This window comes from Micromys minutus, assembly GCF_963924665.1.
Source record: "Micromys minutus genome assembly, chromosome: 1".
In the NCBI taxonomy this organism is placed as follows: domain Eukaryota; kingdom Metazoa; phylum Chordata; class Mammalia; order Rodentia; family Muridae; genus Micromys; species Micromys minutus.
In genome coordinates this window covers 184582472-184607596 of record NC_137969.1, presented here as the reverse complement: position 1 = coordinate 184607596, position 25125 = coordinate 184582472, and the positions used below count along the sequence as shown (strand labels likewise).

Sequence of the window (25125 nt, the reverse complement as noted above, 5' to 3'; positions counted from 1 at the left end):
TCCCAGCTCTGAGGAACAAAACAAAACAAAACGCCCCCCCCCAAATTAAAAAACAGCCACAAAAAATTACAGCATGTAAGTTTTTAAAATCCACAAGGCAGTTAGTGTAAGACAAGGAGTTAAAATCACAAACTTAAAGTGTTGACCGGGAGACCCTGTGACTATAACTGTGTGCTAGATGTACTTTGTGAAAATAAAAATAAAATGTAAAAAAAAAAAAAAAAAAAAAAAAAACCAGCCAATTTTTTTCATATAGTAGATTCAAACATAAGTGCATAATAATTCCTGTGCATAGAGAGAACCCATCAAGTGACATACACAAATGGGTAGGGGGTGAATCTAAGTTTATCTTGTGATAGCAAAGATCTTCTATCTGGTTGTCTTCCACAGGCCAGGCACATAACAGAATGTCAAATCCTATTGTCCAAACAATTAAAATTGCAATCTTATAATCCTTCTGTACCCCTCTCTGCAATGACTATAATTCTACAAATGTATACTTGATGCAGGTAAATGTACCCAGTACAAGTAACACTAAAGTTTACAAGATGGCTAGGGATGAGCTCAGATGGTAGAATAGTCATCACAGGTAAGAAAGCAATCTTGAATCTTGCACAAAGAACTAAATTGACATATCGGTGTGTGCCTTTACTCCCAGACCTAGCATTCGGGAGATGGAGGTAGCAAGATCAGAATTCCAAGGTCATCTTCAGCTGTATAACAAAGTCAAAGCCATACTGACTTCGTCAGACTCTGTCTAACAAGGAATGTAAAAATTGTTTCACTGTTTGAATGTGTTATTGGTATTTTAAAGTAACGTTGTGGAACACTGTGTATATGGACTACATTTGTAAGAACGTAACCATCTCAGTTCCGGTATGTTGCTCACTGGGTAACCATATGCCTAGCATGCACAAGACCCTAAACTTGGTCCTCAGTAAAGTAACAACAAAATATACACACGAAATTTCCCGGTAATGTAAAAGTTCAGGAAGAAGCCATCATAATTCAAAACATTCTACAGGATGAAAAATCATTTGTAACATTGCTGAGACGTATATGTAGATATGTCATGTTGTTTAAGTACCTGATACGGCATCTACAGTACAACAGACTCCTTGTTAAATTCCATTTCTGAATGATTTTTGAGGAAGCCACGGCATCATTACTCCCTTTATCCCAGCCTTTATTAACACTTTAATTTCAGCAGGGAAGCAGAGGTAAGTAGAAGTTTGCATTTCTGGACAGCCTGATCCGCATAAGAAGTATCAGCCCAGCCAGGACTACAGAATGAGATTCAGTAAAATAAAATAATATTTAAAAACTTGAATACAAAAACATTTCACTGACGTATTTATTGCTGTTTAAAAATTCACCAGACGTTCTATAAACAGGATTTTTTCTCTAGCCATTAACAATATTTTATGAATAACTAAGACAATAACTAAAACTACTCCGAGCTATTGTCAAATGCAAATAGCACTTGCTGGGGTCTAAGGCTTTAGATCTAAAAGGCAACACATTCTTAGTGAGACACAGCACTGAATCTCAAGAAAATCACCAATAAGTGACTAAGCAAATAGATGCCAGGAATCTAAGCAGGTATTTCTTACAGTAAATGTGAAAGAGGAAAAACACCAAACAAAATAAAAACAATCCCCCCACGAAATAGCGAAGACACAAAACTACATAAATTTGTTTATGTACTCATTAGTCGACTTTGCTTCCAACTTATATCTGATTTCATGATATTTATAGATCTTGTGAAAGTTTTTCAAATGCTACTAAATGCCATGTACGACCCACAACTGGGAGTAACTCTAGATCGGATACTATGTGCACATACTTAAGCTTTGGAGCAAAGACTACATTTGGTTCTGCAACCAGTTTTCCACCCTCCTCCATCAGATAGATCCCCCCCTCCAAGAAGTCTGCTCATGGATTACAAACATGTTTATCTAATAGTGAATGAACTTCAACCAAAGTTGGCACCAATCACATTTTTTAAATGAACTTGTTGCTAATTATAGGCGGAAAGAGTGGAAAAGATTTGTTGCCATACTTCCTTTAAACCGGTCTGAGAAGTCAGTTTCCAGGACATACTGTTGCATTAAAGGGCAAACTGAAGAAAAGGTGCAATGGGAAAGACAAAGCTAAGAAACACTTTCAACCTTTAGTTAAAAGAGAAAACACCCCCCCCCCCAGAGCTGTTAGGGGTCCAGTCTTGATTTGCATTTTAGTTTTTATCTTGGGGTTCTTTCTGACTTATCTACCTGAGTAACAAGAAACTGATAAAATCAAATGTGTTTGTTGTATTCTAAAGAATATATTAAAACCAAGACTAAAGACACTTTTTTCTAGTAATTTCTTTACTTCATAGTAATAAATGATGTGGCCACTATGGCTCTGACTTTGTTACTTAGCTTTAATGACCTTGAAATTCTGGTCTTGCTACCTTCATCTTCCAAATGCTAGGTCCAGGAGTGAAGGCCCACCGATATGTCCAGTTTAGTTCCTTCTCATAGTCATTTCCTCCTCTAGGTTCACTTTTAAATCCAGCCATGTATTTCTCTTATATTTAGATGTTGCCTTTTCTCTTGTCTTGTAGTGTGAGAAAAGTGTCTAAAGGGTAGAAATGTGGCCTGTGTTTAAGAAACCAGTGAGCTGTTCCATGCCACGGGCAAACCAAGTCTGAATGCATGCTCAAGGTAGGGGTTCAGGTTATTTTTCTCTCTTAAACTCAGTGGATCTCAAAATTCTTGCAACGTATTTGTGGTTGGATTTCCCATCTAAGAACTATTCATTGCAGTCTCGTTTAGCTTCAGAGAGCAAGGGAGATCTGAAACAGTCAGGTCACTGTGCCTAGAAATTTGTCATTAGGTTTTCTACCTTGACTATATAATACTCTTCTTGTGAAACCACCAAGGACCAAAATAAAATTTCAGACTTTCTTCCAAGTGTGTTGAGTAGGCTCTCTATGGAGACAAACACAGGACACACTTGCACTGATGGCAGATAGCACTTTTATAAACGGAAGTCCTGGCTGAAATCCACACAGTAAGGTGGGGCCAGCAGTGCCTTGCCCCTCTAAGTCACTAGAGTGTTCACTCACTGTTCAGTCATCCTATGCTGAACATCAGTGACTCTCAAAATGGGAAATCATAAGTAAAAAAAGAAAAGCTATGTTTGGGGGATAAGAAAATATACTTTTAGTAAAGCAAATATTTCAAAGGGAAAATCATTTAAAATATCTTATATAGGAAGGTTTATGATTTTAAGGTCATATTTGACTACATAGTAAGTTTAAATCCATCATGGGCTATGCAAGATCCTGTCCCAACCAACCCCTAGGGGAGAAAAGAAAAAAAAAAAAAAAAAAAAAAAGAAATGCACACATAAAGGGGGAAAGAAAATATGGTAAAGGAGAAAGAATGTCCATCTCTCTGGTTCTTGCTATGCTCAGAGCTGCCCAAACAGCTCCATGTTCCTTTCATCAAACCTTAACCATGACAGATTATGCCATCTCAAAACATAAAATAGCAGAAAACATCCTTCCCAGGAAAGAGAAAATAAGAAAAAGAAGCCAAAAGGGTGGCTAGACAGTTAGTAGCACTGACTGGTCTTCCAAAGTACCCAGGCCCAATTCTGTGCACCCACATTACTGCTCACAAATATCTGTAAGACCAATGCCCACTTCTAATCTTTGGAAGCACATGGTGCACAGACAGACATGAAGGTAAAAGACCTAAACACAAAATTTTAGAAAGGAGGGGAGAAAAGCATGTTTATCTCTAGAAAGGACTGTGAGATAGGAAATTGCCGGCATGGAGAATAATTTTACGCATTCCCAACATCTTCTATGTAGCATCTATGTTGCCTTAGTAAAATAAAGGAAAAACAAAAACAAATCAAGAAATAACAACAGCAAAGAAAGTAACAGCAACAAACCATAGATGAAAGAGGCCGACTCCTCCAGAGAGCTACGACTCATACCTCAGATATCGGACTTCAAGTGAAGGACTATATATCCTGGATATGAGACTGACTAGGGCAATATGCTTAAGGATGGGGCAAGAATTAGAGAGAGGCGGAAGTAAGGGGGTCTTTTTGAGTTCAAGATTAGGCTTATCTACACAGGAAGTTTTAGCTCAGCCAGAGCTACACAGTGAAATCCTGTCTCTCCCCACAAAAACACTTAGAGAAAGAAAGAGAAGTGAGAAAAGGGGAGAAAGAAAAAAAGGAGAAAGAGCCAATAGCCTACTAACAAACACATGTTCTAAACTGTAGCCACAGAACTCCTTGGGAAGCAGTACTATAACTAAAAGCATTGAAAGGAGACCCCACAAATCTTCTTGGAACCCCCAATTCAGGCAAAGGAAGAAGATATCAACACTAAGTCCAAGAACTAAGGTTTTTACAAAGGTCTCACTGTGTGCTAGGAAGATGTAGATTGGTAGAAAAGCAAAAAGCTAGTAAAGACAAATCTTAAGCAGAATGATCCAATCCTATTAACACAGAATAAATTAGTCTGTGAGAGTCTGCAAAGACCTATTAGAAAGTAGATCTAAGAGGCTTAGGAAGCAGCTCTGTGGGAAACTGTGGGCAAGGCCCTAGTCTAGTCCACAGCGTCCAGCCTCCAAAAAAAAAAATATCGCAGATTTCTAATTGAAATTTATAGTGTCCCCCTCTGCTGCCCAAAAACTCAAGATAAGTGTTGTTCTAAATTTTAAAAAACCCTGAGAAAATCCCATTGCTGTGGCTTTTATCTACTGGAAGGTGCTACTATGTAGTGCTTGCTTAGAAATCATTTAATCCCCACACACCGGTCAGTCTTTACTATGTGTAGATGGTCCTGAGTACTATTACATGTATCAGATAAAGTGCAATCGTTGAAAATAATTACTCGGATAAACATATTAGAGCCAAGATTATTCCTCCAATGCCACCTTCTAAGTGCCTTGCATTCCACTGTCCTATTGAGAGTAAGAGAGCAGAGTAGAGCTTCAAGGTCTGTCCTGTTGGGATTGTGATAGAGTCCTGGGGACATCCTGGGAGAACGTGAGACTCAACCATGAACGCTGACCATCCTGCAAACCCTACAGAGAAAACACTGAAGTGATCAGTGCAATCTAGAGGAAAAAAAAGACTATTGTGTAGCTGCAGGATAAACAAAAGGAAGAGCAACGTTTAAAAGACTATTGTGAGATGACCGCATTGAAACTGAGTTAATATGTAATTGATTTAATTTCATATGTGTATTTATTAAAAGTTCAGTTAATATGCAAACCTATGTATACTTTAGAAAGATAAGGTAAGTTTTTAAATGATTTTCTCTCTGTGTCCCGCTGTGTGTGTGTGTGTGTGTGTGTGTGTGTGTGTACCAACATGCACAACAGTACATGTAGAGATCTTCTGAGAGTCAGTTCTCTGCTTCCACCATGTGTATCTGGGGAAGTCTAAGTCACGAGAACTGGCAGCAAGTATCTTCATCCACCAAAACATCTTGCTAATCACACATTTATGTTTTCAGATGCCCTCTTAAGTCCTTTTTCTGAAGACTTAATTAACTTCTTGATAAAGATAAAGTATAGCCTAAAGTGATTATATAGTTTTAAAACAAAAAAAGTTATGAAAATTGTATTAGCATAAAAATGTGTTCAAACAATTTGTATCTTAGAATGAATTAATTTATTTGCTTTTTATTTGTTTTAATGCCTATGCTTGCTTTAAAATTTAGAATGTCTTTAAAAATTAGCCAGTAATAGTGTAACCTTAGGCTGCAGATTTCTAATTCAAATATTTTGTCAATTTAAATAAGAAATGTTCAGATAATATTTTAGAAGGTCCAAAATGTTGTCATTTTGTCTCTGGTTGAAATTTTTGAAATTTCTCTTCTGTCACCGATTTGCATTTATATATGGTATTCGTCCCATATGTGCTCTCCAGTGTGACTAATGTCTTGAAGAAAATTTTTGCTTCAATTTGGCTAACCTTGCTTTATCAAAAGACTGCAGCAATGAGGACAAATTCAGAAACATCTTGTTTCCTGGAGGAATGTAAGAAAATCCAATTATCTCTGATCATCCTGGGTAAATGTAAAAATGGTAGGTCGCATGGGGGGAGTGGCCAGCTTGCTTCTAGTCCTTCTGCCCCACTAAGCAGCTCTAGACAGAGGAATCAAGCATCTATAAAAGTGCTTCAGAGACTGTCCAGCCTCTCCATCCTGCTAGCTGACAGCTTCTTTATAGACAAGTCAAGAAGTCCTCTCTACGCTCAGCCCAAATACTCCACTCCTCTCTTCAAATCATTCTTATTTTCTCCTTAGTACCTAGGGAAATTAGTTGGACAGCATCCGCTGGATGAAAGTTTGTTTGGTCAGTAAAAACTTGAAATAAACTATACCTTACCTTGTTTTATTAGACCGTTTTAGATTTATATTCACCCTTTCTTTATAGGTTTATTTTATAAAGATGTTTCAATTATGGGTTTCAAGGTCTCATTAACCTGTCAATAGTTGCTGGTTAAAGTAAAATTGAGATGATTGAGATAACTGCCTTACTTAGGATGAGTCTGTAACATGGCAGGCATGTCAAATACGATACCCCTGACTCTATATGTGAACAATCTCAGGAGCAGGCGTGGTGGTTTACACGTATAATGCCACCATGAACAATGCAGAGGTGGACAGATCTCTGTGAGTTTAAGGAGAACCAGGCCTACATTCTGAGTTTCTGGCCAGCCCAAAGTTGCATAGGGACACCAGGTCTCTTTAAAAACAAACAGAAACAAAATAAACAAAATGTTAATTCTCTAATACGATAGATATGAGACACATGACCATATAGACTAGCTCTATAAGACAATGGTTGCAAGAGAAAGCCAAGAGGGGCAAACAAGATGTAGTCTGAACTGAGTACAAACTAAGACCACAGAAAGCGCACAAAAGTGAACTCATTTAAAGCAACATGGGGCATAAATAAAAGTGTGTCATACTTGGAGAATTGAATAGTGAAAAAGACTGAGATATAAAGACATCTGGCTGGGTACTGGAGACACAGAATCAAAACTGAGTTAAAAAGAAGGCCTGGGTTATAGAACAATTTTCTGCTCAAGCATAAGGACTTTGTCCAGCAAGAGGTACAAGGAGAACATTAACACGGCCAGAAATCTGTGTGTAGATGCAAAGGGCAGGCTGGAAGAAGAAAGGATCACACACAGGAAAACCAACCACAAAACCTATTCTGAAGCTCTGTAGCAGGAGACTCCAGGAACAGGAACATGGGAGAAGGGGGATGAAACGGAGCTCAGAAAACTGAGATGCTTCTGAGAGGCCGTTGGACAATACACTAAGTGCAAGGTTTTCCAGATAACTAAGGGTACAGTTAAAATCGGGATTTTTTTTTTTTAAAGCTTGGGCAGAAATGACTTCATTTAGAAGAACAGCAGAGCAAAAAAAGACACTTTTGTTTGCAGTCAGGTATGCTGGCACGTGCCTGTAATCCCAGCATGTGGGAGGTGGGGGGGAAATCAGAACTTCAAGATCATCCATGATCATTTATGTTCATCCATGACCATCCATGGCCATCTATGATAATCCATAATAGTGAATGCGAGGACAGCTTGGAAGCTTCTAAGACTCATCTCAAAAATATAAATAAAAATAAAACAACTGTCAATATGGGGGGGGGGGGATGGACTTTCTAGTGTGAATTGCCTTTAGACCTTCAGTTCGTCTAAAGTGTGTTTTATACCTATACACAGCAGAAAGTACCGGGTGAGTTCAGAGCCACCTTTGGCTGCTTACATAGTGACTCTCTTGGGACATCAGGAGAGGTTGACGAGCCAGGAGCAGAGAGGAGATCCTCGGTTGATAGAGCTGTCTTGGTGGGCGTGGCTTATCAGAGCCTCATGATCCAACAATAACCAACATGAGCCTCAAACGCAAGTAATCCAATTTAACTGAAAGTCAAAATTCTTTTCTGTGGTCTACATAACCACATTTTATCTGCTTAATAGACAGACAGTGAGCAAAGTGAAGAGGAATCAAAGAGAAAAGAAGACGGAAGGGAGAAACCAACAGCGCTGTGGCGGAGGGAGGGATGAAGTACTCAAAAATAAAAGCTGATACAGATGCCGAATAAGAACTAGTAAAAATCACTTTCAGGTATTGGTTTCCATTCTAACAGCTGCACTTCTGGAATCCTTACCAATTATATAAATATGAAATGACTCAGTGAGATGTCATTCATTCACTCGGAGGATAGGTTGAATTTACAGAAAATAAATTAGGAAAGGAAATGGTAGAAAGATGACCTTTTCCTTCCCACAATTCAATCAATAAGTGTGGGCCTTGAGTAGATACCCTTAGCTACTGTTTTTATGAGAGTTCTGGCTTTTGTGTTCTCTCTTTCTCTCTAAATTATTCTCTTTACAACCCAATATCAGCCTTTCCTCTCTTCCCAGCACCCCTCATGCAAGTCCTCCCCCATCTCACTTTCATCTTCTTCTTTAAGAATGGGAAACTTCCCTCTGGGGTTATATCTCCCACCCCACCTCTCTCACATATCAAGTCACTGTGGAATTAGGCACATCCTCTTTCACTGAGGTTAGACAAAGCTGTACCTTTAAGGGCCCCAAATACACTGGCAGACAGACAACCAACAAGCTCAGAGATAACGCCTGCTCCAGTTGTTGGGGGACCTGCATGAGGACCAAGCTGCTCATGTGCTACCTGTGTGCAGGCCTGGATCCAGCCTGTGCTTGCTCTTTGGTTGCTGATTCAGTCTCTAGGAACTCCCAAGGGTTTATGTTAGATGGCCAAGAACCAATCCCTGACACTATTAAGGATACTCCATTATGCTTTCAAAACAGGAAGCTAATATTACTGCTCCCTGAGAGGCTCCACCAAGCAACCAATAGAAAGAGATGCAGAGACCCACACCCAAATATTAGATGGAGCTCAGGGAATCTTATGGAAAGAGTTAGGAGAAAGACTGACGGACCAGAAGAGGACAGGAATTCCTCAGGTCTCTAGGTTTTAAGGTTGAAATCTCAGGAATCTGTTTCATTAGGGATATAAAAAAATACATGTTCTCAGATATCAAACACTACATCAAATTTCCTTCTCAGTACAAATAAAAAGGAGAACGTGCAATGTTCTCATGGGCTAGGGAGTCAGAAGCTGTTGCATTATGGGGCTAAGTGAAAATTCGGAACTGTCTTGGTGATAGTCCAGCAATCGGGATGTACTTAATGTTATTGAACTCTACACTTAAGCTGCTTAAAATGATGGAGCTTGTTTTGTCTACTACAATGTGTTTTAAAAATCAAGCTATTGTTTTGTGTGTGTGTGTGTTTGTGTGTGTGTGTGTGTGTGTGTGTGTGTGTGTGTGTGTGTGTGTGTGAAACCTGTCATCTGCTGGATGAACAAACATTCACTGAGGCATTTCACATCTGGAGAAACTGGGGAGAACTCCAGCATCAAACCAGCTGTCAGGACAAAACAAACTACCTGGAAGTCACATTTTCATATCTTTTCTTCTTTGACCTCTTAACTGGCTTTTCTCCTTAAGAAACCTCTAAGGACCCTCTATGCCTGGGAAGCTCAAGATAACAGAGATTGGGAACAAACAGCTGTTACGTGATGGTATTGATTCAGGAGCGAGGGAGGTCAAGCTCTACAATATGACTTTCAGGAGGTGTAGGCTAGTAAGAATTCCTTGTACCTGCTGACATGGTTCATCTGATACTAGCAATGTTCTGAGCACACAAAAGAGTGAGTTAGCATTTAATCAGCACTGAAAGTAAATCATGCATCAGACAACTCTCATAGCATCGTGCAAACGTGCTCTACCCAATGGAGTTTCACTTTCTACAAGTTTAGCTTCCTGCAGGCAGACACAGGCCAAACAGGAAGAGGAAAGTTTTAGAAACACTCTATACTTTTAAGTAGCTTGAATGAGACATTTTTTGGTTAGGATTGTTCTAGTTCACTGTTATCACTCTTAGTTTCTTACTAAGTTATAAATTATGCTTGATAGTGGAAGTGTATATACAATGAAAAAAAAAAAAAAAAAAAAAAAACAAAGAACCTCTAGAATACCAGGTCCAAGACTGTATATGGAGATGTGAATCCACCAGCTATACTGGAACGAGTTCCTGGGGGACAAGGAGCTACCATGCTCCTCCTTCGGATTTACTTCATGGGTCAGTAGCCTCGGTTAATGCTAGAATTGCAAAGTATAAATATCAGCAGTAAACCCTGGGGCAACTATGTTTGTGCAGGCAAAATGCTCACTCTGCAATTAAGGGAGGGCAAGTATCTATGAATCACTCTTCCTGCCTTCTGACAGGCCCTGGAGCAAGGCTGGGGGATAGGAACACAGAAGGGATGCCGTAAGTAGCCAAAGGCTACCTCCACATGTGCTCCTGCAACCTGTAAGCTGAAAACATCAGGCTAGACATTAAATCAAAGCAGGTGACAGTTTGTGAATACTGGCTTATGCAATTAGTCAGTGAATGTCCAAACCAGGACCTTTGAACAAACTTATAGGATAAGTAATTTTGCATGGGTTTTGACTCTGCCTCCCGTCAGCATCCAGATTTTTCCTGGTGAACGCACTGGCAGAATCAGAGTAAACATTCACAGCACACCCTGTTTCCTCTCCAAGGAAATGCACTAAATATGGAGAACAGAGCCAGTGTTTGAACAATTCTGCTCTCCTTGCCCACCACTGGAAACTTTGCCCAGATCATGCAGGGATCCTGCTGATGTCACACCCTGACAAATGAAAACACCTCATGCTTGCGATCCCAGAACCACACTGGGACAATGCGAAGACAGACACGAGAAGTGGAAACCAACCAAGGGGAAGAAAGATAAAAAAAGACAGACAAAAGAAAACACAAGACATGAGTCATGCTGTACTTACAACTTTCAGCCTGATAGTCTGGCACAAACTGCTCATCATTGTCAGGTACCTGAGCTGAAGAAGAAAAAGAAAATTTAAAAAACAAACTTAAGAGGGGCACAGCTGAGACCTAAAGAATCGAATCGAATGTGTCAAGCGAGGCCTGTTTACATGGAGCACAGACTTATGTTTATTTGCCAATAACCTTTTATGTAAAAGATGAAGACATAGCATAGAAAACAGAAAGGCCCCTTGAGAGAACTGGAAATCTGGAGCGTGTCCAAAATATAACGGCAGCAGTTGTGGTGGTCCCTCTGAATTTCACCTGCCAGAAGGAAAGTGAAGAGCTAGAAAATAGAAGGTACAGGATCTCTATATGATGCACAGATGCATTTTGCAGGAGTTGTGCTAAGGGCATTTCAATCTACCCACTGCTGGTGCTCAAGTGGACCACCTCAGTGACCTAAAAGTATTTTTACAAGCGATGTGCTACTTTACTTGAATTCACACAAATACCTCCTCACTTTTAGAAACGATTTCTCTTGGTATGTTCTGTCTCCTAAAAATCAGACGGCCATCATGAAGCACCTTTGCCCTAAACTTGTTCAAAGCAGAATGTAAAGTTTTTAAACATTCGACAGTGGAAGGATGGCCATTGACTGGAGCCCACATGCAACAAAGCAAGATACTATCACAGTGGTATTCATAATAATAAAAATAACACACAATAAAACAAATGCCGTCCTTTCAGGCGAGATATTTTCTCGGCTACTACTCAGTGCTAAGGAAAAGAATCTCACTGTTTCGTGGGCCCTAAGTCAAATGACTTCCTGCTTTACTAAAGAAAAAGTTTTAGTTGGGAGGACTTAATACAGTCAGGGTAATTACAAGTCTATTCCTGCACCTTGAAATGTTTACTATCTTGCTGTGAACATTGAAATAACCTATCTTGTAGGACAGTGTTGAGTTTTGAAACACAAAGGTATGCATATATTTTGTATAGAAAAGCTACACAAGACAGAAATCAGGTTACTTGTAACTTGCTAAACTTTCAATGTGACTTGACTACGTTAGCCAGTATTACTTTATTACTATTGCATAGTACTACAAATTTTGAACCCATATTGTCATATTAAAACAGATAGCAATCAGTTTATTTTGAATGAACTTTTTTTATGTGAGAAATGTTAATTGAAATAATCACTCCTAGCCAGGCATGGAATTCTAGCATTTGGAATGCTGAGGCTCACCACTACTCTCAAGCTAGCATGAGATACAGAGTGAGCTCTGAACCAGCACAGGCTACAGTGTGAGACTCTGACTAAAAATCACATACCAACAACAACAACCACAAAAGCAATGATCACTCTCTAATGACGTGTTTCAGGCTGGTAAGTGAGTTAAGAAAAAAAAAAAATCCACACAATAACAGAATTTCATATATGTCATATGAAGGAAAAAGAAAGACAGACGGCTTCAATAGTTTTTCCCTTATTTTTATCCAACAGCATTCTTTGCAAATGTAAATGATTTGATGTATAAAGTATATGTTACATTAGACAAGAATACACCTATCCCAGGGTAGTCTTACCTAGTATTAAAATGTGCATATCACACAGTTCCTCTCTCAATGTTTTACCTCATTCCAGTACTTATCTTTATTGAAAACACACTGTTCCCTACCACCAAATAAAAACTAACCAACAATAACTTTAAATCAAAACTGGTATCTAGTTTTTCTTTGTATTCAGCCGGTATTTAATGCTATGTTTAATAACTTTCAAGCTGGATAAATTCCACCTCAAAGACTCATTCCTTGCCACCTATAAGTAAGTTATTTTCTCTAAATGTCACTTACCACCCTCCACCCACCTTAATGCCATAGCCATAGGAGATCTTTGAAACTGATAAATAGGATACTTAATGCTTGGTCCCAGATACTTCGACCCTTCCTTCTATCATGCCTGTTTCCTGAAAAGTTACATTCACAGGTACCCTTCAAACAGTATTGGGCCCAGGCTTTCACTTTTGTTTTTTGGGTGTTGGATAGTCTGTCTGTCTGTCTGTCTGTCTGTCTGTCTGATTTCACTTCTAACAAACATGACTGCAGGTGGCAGGTGGTTGTGGCTCATACTTTTAGCAATCAGAGACAGAGACAGGTGGATCTCTGAGACTGGGTTCAGCCTGGTCTGCATAGCCAGTTCTACACAGACCAGCTACATAGGGAAACACTGTCTCAAAAACAAGCCAGCAAACAAACACATTGCTAGAGTCGGAAAACCTTGGCGGACTGGCATCCTCAGATGTTTGCACTGTAACCTTGCTGCTCTTACTCGTTACATTGTGTTTTAGCTACTGACAACATAGTTTTGACATTGGGGTAGGCTTGACTTTCTGATCACAATGATGAGTTACTCATAGAAGAAATGCACTTTATAATGTGCTTTTATACCTAAAATAAGTGAAAATGCTTTAATACATGTTAATAATAGCAAGCAAATTAAATCTTAAACTTTAAATATATATATACATATATATATATTCATCTTATAGTTTTTCTTCTAAAATATAAAGAGATACAAGGCAGGTTTGATAGCACACACTTTTGTCTCAGTACTTGAGAGGCAGAGGCAGGTCAATTTCTGAGTTTGGGGCCATCTTCTTTTACAGAGTGAGTTCCAGGACATCTAGTATCTACACAGAGTAACAACAAAAAGACAAAAGAGCTAAACAAATATAACTATGAGGTAGAAAATATGCTTTTAAAAAGCCAACACTTGGGGCTGGAGAGATGGCTCAATGCTGAAGTCCACTAACTATTCTTCCAGAGGACCCAGGTTCAATTCCTAGCACCCTACACACTGGCTCACATCATCTGTAATTCCAGTTCCAGGGGGTCTGATATTTGAGAGAATTAGGCATACCCATGGTACACAGATAAATATTCAGCCTAAGTACCTATACATACAAAATAATAATTTTATATTTAAAATTAACCTTCATTCCAGTGTGGTAGCACAAAGCAGCCAAATGCAATAAAATAAGAAAACATCTTTCAATAATCTAATGATAATATAATGCTTGTTTAAACAAATGCTTAAAAATAGATAGTGAGTTATTGGCATCTTAATATGCTGGAGCAGATATGCTCTCAGCAGGACTTTACTGTAGTTTCATAAGCCAGAGTCGCAGCTCCATTGAACACATCACCACATGAGTAGCAGCAAGAAAGGCCCCAGTGGGTGTGCGGCATATACTAGGTGTTGGCATATGTGTTGGGTGAGGGAAAATATTTAAGGGGCAGAGGAGTCTAGAAGGTATACCTCATAAGTACGGAGAAAATAGCTCGGTACTAACAATTTGAAAAAAGAGTAAGGGTGAAGAATGCTATTTCTGTTCTAACTCCTTGACATACTGAATAAGTACTTGACACTTAGGCTTCAATATATTACAGAACTGTAACAAAAAACACAGGACTCACATTTTCACAGAAGCTAACCTGAAGAAACCGAGTAGACTAAGAGAAGCCACACTCTACTTAAATAAAGGCTCTAGTCTACCTCGAACCTGAAGCTGGAAGAGAAGGAAAGCACTTAACTAAAAGTACAAGTTGAATTTGGGCAAGGAAAATATGACACAGATCCCCACTCAAATCTGTATCCTAGGTTTTTTTTCTTCAGTTCACAAGAATTCTGTGAAGAAGTGAAGGACGGCTGCCATCCTAAGCCCAAAGTTAAAAACTAGTAATCGAAGCCAACCTAAAAATTTCTAGATGTTTTTCTTGCATTACAGTCTATACTAAACTATGCTCATATCTTTGGGAAATGAAAACGTTTCTGTATATAATGGAAGAGGAAGGAGAGGAAGGATGAAGAAGAGGAGAAAATATGCACCAAAGAGCAATAAAGGACTTTCATGAAGAATGAGCATGACGATCTTATCGGTAATAGCTGAAGCAACTCCATCGGTCCGGTGTACACTAATAGACCACTTGCCATTACATCTCATCCCCTAAGCTTTTCTTTAAAGGGACACTGTATGCAGTCTGGGCTATTGGCTTTATCTAGCTTCCTCTCCAAAGCTACTCTCCTAATACTTTGCCTAATACGACATAGCAACAACCAGGGAAAGAAATTCATAAAACTATTAATCGCAAACCAAAATGTCACAAAAATCGATGCCCCATTTTTCAATTTTGTATATGTGTTCTTAAGTGCCAGAGCCTTGGGGAAGAGCAGTTTTACATACAGCTTGCTTCTGCATTATGCCGATTTTCAATGTTTAAATAAAATAATATTCACCGCTTAAGAAATGGTGAAGGTTTAAATTTATTTTCCAATTTAGCTGCAGGCAAATTAAAAAAAAAAAAAAAAAAAGAACCTCTTCTTACAAGCTAGCTGTCGAGTCTTTTTTAAAGCCAAGCGGGGGAGGAGTGGGAAAATTACAAACGAAACAAATGTCAAGTATTAAAGGGGTTAATATTTAATTAAAACCAGTTCTATCCACTGTAACAATGACCTGGAGCCAAACAAGGCGGAAGATGTATGACTCATACTTTCTGCCCGTGAATGAGACAGCTGATCTCCTCAGCATTTCCTCAAGACAAGCAGGCAGAACTGGATTTCTGCCTCCATTCACAAAAACACAGTCCAGCGTGAACCATGTGGCCCAACCGCAATCTTTCCATGTCGCACCCTTCCAGAGAACTAAAGCAAGAAAGCTGGACTTGAAGGATAAACACACCAAGTTTACTGTTCTTTCTCCAGCAGACTCATTAAGAAACACGTTAAAATAAATGACGCGCACGGATACATAAAGGAGAGTGTGGGAGGGAGAGGAGAGAGATGTATACACACATATTAAATCCATCATAGTGTACAAAAACATGGATGTATAAAAGGTAGGAAGGAAAGTGAAAAATAAGAAAAGGTGGATGGGAAGGAGGGAGGAAGAAGAGCAAAAAGGGGGGAGGGGAAGGAGGAAGGAGAAGGGGCTATTTAAAGGACTAAGGTGTCCTTTGGTGACAGGACAGTTCATGAGCATGTGGGCCCCCCTAAGTTTGATTTCCTGGAGCAAAATAACTCAAGCAATGGAATAAACAAACAAATGGCCTTTTGACTTGCCTATTATTCAAATTTTGAGTAACAAGATTGTAAGACATCAATGTTGGGGTTTATAGCATTCGGATCAAAGTTTGGAAAACGAATTTACCCGAAGAAAATCTATGTTTTAAGTGAGACGAGAAGAAAATTGACATTCGCACTGCGGTGCCCCTTCTAATCCTAAAATGAGGCTTCAGTGCATGGAAGAAAATAATCATAAGTTCACTAAGCCTGCTTTTATTGACCACATCCGGATTTCACATTAAAATGGTTGCAAAGTAAAAGCATTAATTAGTGCAGAAATATAAACCTATTTAAGCAGACAGCGAAGGGGGGACTTCCCCAGACAGAGAGCCCTTTAATGCTTGACACACTCTGCATGGACACTTGAAACAGGAAAACGGCAAGGTCTCAACACGGCTTCAATTTCTAACTAGACAGACCTGCAGTGACTTGAAAATTTAAAAAGGGAAACCCAGAGATCCAACCAGCCACAGTCTGCAGCTGAATTCTTTTTACCTCTAGTGCTACAGAGGTCTGACACCATTATTACTTCTTTAATTACAAAGTTGTACATAAATCAAAGAAATAAAGTTGCAGTATAACAGGCAAGCTATTACACAGTCTTTGTAACTCAACTGGAAAAATTCAGCAACATTTCACCAATACAGGTTAACACTTCCTGAAACAAAACAAAAACAAAAACAAAAAAAAAACAAAAAAAAAAAACAAAAAAAAAAAAAAAAAAAAAACTATGCCCCACTCAATCCAACTTTTCTATTTGAAAATAATGGTTTTTCTTTTGTAAGTAAATCACAGGTGAGCCACACTTATATTATTTAGCCATAAAGCACATTAGCTCCATTTGTTCTGCCTTCCATCATTACTAAAAATGAAAGTCCCTTTCCATCTTACAGAGCTTTCAGGTAAAGAAAAATAAATAAAAAATAAAATAAAAATAAAAAGGAAGTTAGCAGCTACAACCTCTTATAGCATACCACACCACCACCTGCACAGAGGCACACACACACAGGCACACACACACACACACACACACACACACACACATACACACACACACACACACACACAAAGAATTATCTACCACCTGTACAAGGACATATATGTTTCTCCTTTTTGTTCAGTTATCATATCTTGATTCATAGAAACACACAAAGTACTATAGTTTTAAACAGTGAGCTAATTAATAAAAGAAAGACAGAAGAGCAAATTTAAGGCCCATGCTGTGCTCTGTGTTCCTTTTAAAGTAGGGAATTGGAACAATAAAAATGAGTCTCATGAGCACGATGGGTAGTACAGGCCACACGTAAAGAATACCAGCTCACCTTCCCAGTAACTTTCATATAAACATAATTTGGTTGTGAGTACTATATCATAAGCAAACTGAGGAGAACCTACTACTGTCTTATTAGACCAACTTGAGTATTATTTGACAAATTGATAAAACCAAAAGGCATCTCTTTTTTCATATGAGATAATAGTGACATTCACTGTAGAACCTTGTTCTTGATGTTAAAACTCCAAAGGAATAGCTGTGGCTGCACCCTGCAACTAGACTTCACGGTGTTACTGAAAACCTTTGACCCTGGTGGTGGTGACTCATCACTGGTGACTTTCTTCTCAAGCTCTTTCATAACAGAGGACCTCAAGACACCCAGATCACAATGAAATAAGACAAAAGTAGTTTTGTTTCACATGAGATTTATACCGCAGTGTATTGCTTTCCTCTAAGTTGTGTTATTAGCTGAGCATTGATTGAATATGTTTAGAAAAGTCAATGCTTTTTTGACTTAGTTTCTATTTCTGTTAAACACACACACACACACACAAGAAATTTTAGACACTACTTATTACAGTTTTCAAAACTAAAGCACAAAGTTGCTACAATGCTGATAGGAGTGACATTTGAACAGTTATTTTAAGAGATGAAATAATTCCAGTGGCCTGTCAGTAGTGATCCAATTCAAAGGACTGAGAATCGAAAAAGAATTGTCCATGGTGAAGTTCAACATAAAGTAGCTATGGTAACATTTAAAATAAGCATCGTCTGTATTTCTTTTGTCCGGTATTGTGGTCATTGAAAACATTAGCTTTATAATTTCCTTCAGGATGTGATTATTTTAAGTTGTGGTACATTTGTTACAAGCCTAAAAATTGCCACATTATTGCTTGGAAAACTGCTTCTCATGTGAAGTTACTTTTTATAAGCATGTTTTAGATCTCTATATGGAATTAAAGTTGCAGAGGAAAATGCAATTATACTTTCTCAGAAGACTATATGAACTCCCTATCTGTACCTGCCAACAGTCCTGCCTTTTCTACCTCACCTGCCGTTTAGAAATAAAACAATTTCAGGAAACATAATCATGTACTCATAAGTACTCAATGTGAGGTACTTGGTATAGATTATAAAAATTCTTACAAGCAAAAAACTATATTAAAATTCTAAGAAGCATCATTTCTATTTAGGGACTTTGGGAAATGTTTTCAATGTGATTATCATACGATACACTGTAGCAAATGATTCTTATGTCTAAAAACATTTTTGGACCTGTTGGCTTCCTAGAGGGATTCCAACTCAGAGGAGAAACTTGGTTAATTGTCAGTGATCTCTTTTTCAAAGATCAAAATACCTTAAAATTTCATGACAATGAAGAATTAAGAAAATAAATATGTAACAGTTTATTCTTTGCTGGTTTAGTAATTCATTAATTTCTACCTGTCCAGAAAACCACAAATGAACAAAACTAGGGACAAATTAACCAGTTAATTTTTGCAATCTCTTAGCTAATATTGGTCAAGTATATGCCCACTGATTACATTTATTTGCTAAGAACCAAAACTACATGTTTAGTCCATTAACATTAAGAAAATCCTTTTTACTCTTAGATTTTTAAAATTGCATTAATAAATTTTGCCTACATCATAACTATATAAATTCAGGTAGCTATTTTGAAAATGGTTACATTATTCTAAGTTGCAGTTTGCCAATAGTACACCTGGTATTCAATAAAGAAAAACCCTCAAGATTAATTCCTGCATTTAATTAAGCTTAGGAAGTCTTTTCTAAGTAAAAGCATGTTCCTCCAAATATGTTAGTCCTTTTTAAGGCTTACTTTATATAAAGATAAGCCTTCATTGTTGATTTGTAGGTAATGAAGAGATAAAAAATATTCCATACTGTTTTAAATGATAAACTCAGACGCAGATAAATTATTCAACTCTCATATCTGAGCCCTAAGACACAACAAATCAAGTGCAAAGTAAAACATAAAAGAAAATGTACTAAAAATGATAAAAGTCTGCCACAGATCCACATTTTAAAATTTCAGAAACAGCTGTTATGCACATCCAAATCCTGCCAAGCAGTGCACTCACTTGGATTCAGTTTTCAAATTTAAACATCTTTAAGAACCAATAAACCTTCCACAACAATTAGGTAAGTATAGTAACTTATTTTGGATAAGCAAGTAAATTTTTGAATAAACAAAATGCCATGAAATCTTCAACTTGGCAAAAACGATAGATAAAAGTTAACATAAGACACTCTGCAAATTTTTATGACAAAGTTATTTGAATATATGATTTTTATTGCAACACTAAGTAATCTATTGCAGTAAGTTTCATTTAGAGACATGCAAAAATGACCTTAAATTTAAATAAAACTTTCACTAATACTTACCATTCATTAACATAAAAATGCAATCTCCCTTTCAAAGGATAATTAAGAGCTATTTAACTTAAATGAGATCGAATCCTTTAAGATTGTAAAAGCCTTTTGAAGAACTAGAATTATCAGCAAGACAAAGAAACTTGTTTACCAACTGAGTACAAGATCCAGACTAAAAACTCCTCAGTCTACCTCAAAGCAGCTAGAGAGGAATGGGGCTCCTTTTGGAGACCCTCCCTTTCCTTTGAACCATCTTGGAAATCTATTAACAGAACTAAGAGTCCCCACAGAAAGTAAGGTCACAAATAACAAAACATACTAAATGTTTAAATATCAGCAACTTTCTCTTTCCTCTTACACACACACACACACACACACACACACACACACACACACACATACACACATACACAAAGCTTATAAAATAATATTTTGCAAATATCCAAAAGAAAAAAAATTTAAATAGTAAATAACCAGTAAAGACGTTTCACCTTAAGCATATTTGAATGTTGTGGTAAGCATTATCTGAACCTATATCAAGCTTCACTGAAGCTGCATCTTATTGTTCCTATAAACAAAGTTGCACACAATAAAAAATATAATAGGTTGTAGCATCAAATCTTTTTAAAAATTCCAAAATGCTATTAAATATCTCCATATTAAATTCTAATAAGAGTCATAAAACATCAAAAGCCAAACTTTAAAAAAACAGTACATGCATCATAACACACAAAACATTTTTTAAAATCTTCAAATTCCCTTAAAAGATTTATTTTAAACCCATAGATTTTTTAACTGTGACATACACACCTAACGTTCTGTGTTGTGAACAAGGAGGAAAGAAGACACCTGCACTTAAATCTTGAAGCATCCCGTCCTGATGATCCCAGAGAAACTAATTTCTGCCATCAGAAAAGTCCTTCAGCAGAGCACCAAACAATCACATGCACTGCTCTAAGGGAAACAGCAAGCCAGCCGCTTTTGGCTTGAGGTCTCTCGAGGTACAATAATATAAACCTGATCAATTGCAATTAAAATCTGAACAGAGGCTTAGAACCTGAAGTCTTGGTGCATTAGTTCTTGCCAAAAGCAGATGTGATTGTGAGCTGGAAGCAATTTCTCCTGGTAATTTGTGATGACACTGGGTAGTGCAGCCCCAGAGTCCCCAAAGACAAACTCATCAGAGGCTCTAATGTATGCATGACACATGAGGTGGCTCTTTTAGAGCTCAATTAATTGGGTTGAACATTTAAGACAGCAAGTTCAGGACTCCCTCCACCCCCTTCTAGAGTTGTTTTTCCCCCTGAAAGACAGTTTTCTCTCTTACCTTCAGCAAGCCATGTTTCTTGTAGCTGACTCAGATCTTGAAAGAGTTCTAAAAAGCAAGTCAAGAACACAAACATGAGACTCAACAGTCTACAGGCTTCGTTAAATGAAGATGTTTGTCATGATGCTGCCATTCAATATGATTTTAATTTAGGGATCATCAACTGAGAATAGGTTTCATATCTCAAAGATCTCAGTAATCCTGCTTACTATCACATCAACTAAGGTACACTTTAACAGATTTCTTTAGGCAACTAAATAATATTATATTTAGGCAACTATATCAAATTACCTTTTACCTTTTTTTCCCTTTTTTAAAATAATTAAGAAGTTCAGGAAAAGAAAAAAAAAATACATACAGTGAAATTTACTAAGATGGTCTATGTACAGAAATCTTTCCTAAGTACACTTAACTTTTGCTAAAATAGAAGTGGAGTATATATTAGAAAGACAGAACAGTTACATTTTTAATTTTATGTACAAAATACCAACAGAATTTGCATTAACTCCTAAGTTACATTTATAGCCAAATAACTCAACCTAACACAGGGTTCAACTTCAAATACAAGCATTTCAAGAAAAATTTCTACATTAGCAGATTTAGAAAAGTCAAAGACATTAGTGCACTGCTTTGGTTTGTTACCAATTCCAAATTATATTCTGCTATTCAGAGGGAAGGAAGGGAAGTATCTAATGAGAATGAAAATTTGATGAAGTTTTAGAATTCAGTCCACTTAATTCAATGTGAACTTTACTAATTAAGTCTTAAGTTTCTTTAATCCATAATGAGTGGCCCCAGAGGGCTGAAATAATTTATAATATATTGACCTCCTACCAACAGTTTATAGGACAAATCTACAGCCTAATTTACTAAATAATATAATAAGTATTCAATAAGCCTTAAGTCTGACCTAGTGAGCATGGAAATGCCTATCCACAAATGTTATGACTTCAAAATACATTCATCAAACTCACTCATACAATTTCAACAGTAGTATATGGCTCCACTTACAGTGTTTAACTTGTAATAATGTTGAAAGAAAAATGTAACCCGTGGGCATAGCTGCTTACTTTATCCCAGGGCGGCACAGTTTGGAATTGTTATTTTGTATAGAGAATTATCTGCCAAGTGGGCATGAGTCAACACAAACTACTGTTTAAGATAAGTTTAAATACTGTTGCATGTGTATTTTCTTCTCAATTACTTTTGTGACAAGACCATAAAACAGTCTCCAAGGCAAACTCACTGTGTGAGTGGTTGCATGAACAGTCTATGTTTCAAGTTCTACTATTTTTGAGATGAGATCTGCCCCTTCCTTGGAGGTTAGAGAGTCTAAGTAAAAATGAGGCGTTCAGCTCAGAATCAAACCTCACCTTCTGAATCATGAGCCAGATCTCTGTTAATGAATTTTCTTTTCCTGACATTTGTTGGTTTCTCGGTACAGTTTCTCCCACGCTGACTCTACAAAGGGAAAGATAAAATCCTTTAAAAGAATATAAATCTCAGATGTCACACATTAAAAAACAAAACAAAACATGCATACATAACTTAAGCCTACTGGATCCTCTCTCTGAGTTGGGGGGTGGGAGTTCATAGAACTCCAATATGTATTGTCTGACTTTGACAGTAAAAGCTCAGGCTGAGAGTTCAACAGCAAGAGAGAATTGCTTCCCAGAGCATGTCATAACACTTCTGTTTATCCTCATCCTAGTTACACGTAATCTCAGCATCAAAACATTAAGCTAAAACATTTAATTCTTTTAACTGAATCAACTTTAGATTAAAACAGTAAATTCAGTCCTCTCAGACAGCACCCCCACCCGCAATTTAACCGAAGCCAAAGGGAAACTGGGGAAAGTGAGAAAATGAGAGGGGGAAGAAAACCTCCAAGACACCCCATGTAAACAAAAAATTGTCAGCATTTGTCTCAACTTCGTTCTTTTCAATGTGGCAGATAAACCCAGCCACAAACTTTGAGTGCAGCAGCTGCTCTCGGTCTCCTCTTGCATTCATCGTGGCCACATTAACCAGAAGAAGGGGTCTTAAAACAAAACTAAGCCTTATCCGAATCTCTCAAAGGTAAGCTCATTTTGTAGATAGGGCTTCGAGAAGCAGAGTCGCCCTACAGTGGCAACAAAGCAGATAAAGTGTCTGCAGTCCCAACCCCTGCCCCCCTCCCTTCGCATCTCTCGCTCTCCCCACCCCCGTCCGAGTCAAGTTTATAAACAGCAACTTTCGAACTGATCACTCACGTTGGTGACCACGTAAGGCACTTGCTGGTCATAAAATCCATCCATTCTGCTCTTCTTCGCAAGTATTAGCTCAGTGTTTTAAATTTTGAGCATTTAGCTGGAGATTTCCTCGGGATCTGGACTTCTATCAACCTAGAGGGGAACAAGATGGCTTTTAGGCTTAAAAAAAAAAATCATGAATGAAGCTCTTGCATTTGCATAGCTAATTACCCTCGACAGCCCCATTCACAAAAATAACCCTCCCTTACGCCGCCTTCTTCACCTGAATCCAAAGAGAGCCAGAGAGTTCACAATTTACATACTTTCTGTCGTACCAAAAATCCTAACAAGAGGCAATGTATTTATTTACCCCCTGGATGTACCCTGTTCGGTCAGTGTACCCTAGGCAGCTCTGATTCGCAAACGTGTGCAAAACTAGCAATGGCGATCAACGAGACTTGCTTTTCACCTAACGGGACTAAAGAGACGGAGATACCTCTTTCATAAGAATAGTTTTTGCAACCCACAACCATGCAATTATCTGGAGAGACATAAAAAGTTGTTGGAAATACCCACCTGAAGGCCACGCTAGGCGAACGGCTGCAAAAAATTCCCTCCAAATTTAATAAAAACATTAATTATTGCCCAGCACTTCCCCTTGGAAGCCGAAAGCGCCTCTGACAGAGCTGAATTCGGTGGTTTTTCCTCTACTTCTCCTCCAGGGGCCTCCAATCCAAACTGATGGATCGCTGCCTCCCATTGGCTCCACGTCTCTTTCACAAGATCAGATTTCGGGCTGTCAATCAGGCAGCTTTCGGCCCCTTCCCTTGGGTCTCCTGCGCCCCTATGCCTACGCGACCACTCTGGGAGAAGTCGCAGGGTCCGCACCCAGGAAAAGCCACGGGGAGAACCTATTTCCTTCCCAACTCGCTGTTTTTGCTAAGAACGGAGGGATACTGAAACCTAGTGTACCGAGTATACCAGTTCTCATTCCTAGCGTTGTTTGATCCATTATTAGGCCGATGCCCTTAAAGCACTGTCTTAGAGGTTCGGGTGCAGGCTGTGTGTCCACAATCCCTTTCTCTACTACTGACCCGGAGTCCACCCACCACACGCTCCAGCCTTGCTCCCCAGCACCTTTCGGTCCAAGCTATTTTTTTTTTTCAACACTAATCACCACTGTAATAGGGCTTGCTTATGAGATTTTTAAAAATACATCTCCAACAAAAAAGCTCTCCTTTGGTCCGTTGGACATGAAAATATTTTAAGGAACGCAAGCGAAAGAAGCTGCTTCACAGGGAGAGGTGGCGCTGGAAGAGAGGATCCGGAGGAAAACGTAACAGTGTGGGCGAGGAAAGTATAAAAATCAGATGCACCCGGGAGAGTGAAGAGAGGAAATAAACGTCCTGTGGGCCACAGAGGGGTGGGGGAGGACTTGGTAGTTCAGATGCCCCCCCCTCCCCACACCCGGTCCCCGCCGTTTCCGGAGCTTTTGTTATGTATACAGAGAGGCGGAGGGTGTCACTTACTGTACTTCAGGATTTCACTTCCTCCACTGAGAAGTGGGGGGAGAGCAGGGAGGGCTCGGGTTACAAGGACAATGATGGGACCTTTGGAAGTGAGAATGTCTCTGAAGCTGCCTGTCCACAGGGCTTAGTTCTGATGCCGCTGTCCTACCAAGGATTGGAGGCCTGAGAGGAGCAGGGTGGGGGCTTCACGGTGCTGAAAGTCACTTGAGACCCTGGCAGCTACCAGAGCTGGGGACTAAAAGACTTTTCCAGCAGCTGTTTAGTCCCGTTGAGCAATGTACTGCAGTTCTCAATTTCTACTTGAAAGTTTCTTTCCTTAAATGGAACATGGTGGA

At 38.5% G+C, this 25125-nt stretch overlaps 1 protein-coding gene across 5 annotated transcripts in view; it reads right to left on the bottom strand.

Annotated features, from left to right (window-relative positions):
- Positions 1-23943, bottom strand: part of ETV1 (ETS variant transcription factor 1) — a gene marked incomplete at its 5' end in the record, with an annotated part of 85233 nt that extends 61290 nt beyond the window's left edge. For 2 of the 5 annotated variants that reach the window (XM_080933228.1, XM_080933230.1), the window contains 2 exons: positions 10932-10985; positions 20514-20574. In XM_080933228.1, coding sequence (XP_080789354.1) covers positions 10932-10985; positions 20514-20574 — 115 coding nt within the window. Of the gene's footprint in view, positions 1-10931; positions 10986-20513; positions 20575-21030; positions 21079-22403; positions 22492-22962; positions 23044-23282; positions 23415-23837 lie in introns of those variants that run through there. The other 3 variants (XM_080933231.1, XM_080933227.1, XM_080933229.1) reach the window with 3 other exon arrangements.
- Positions 23944-25125: the final 1182 nt, after the last annotated feature.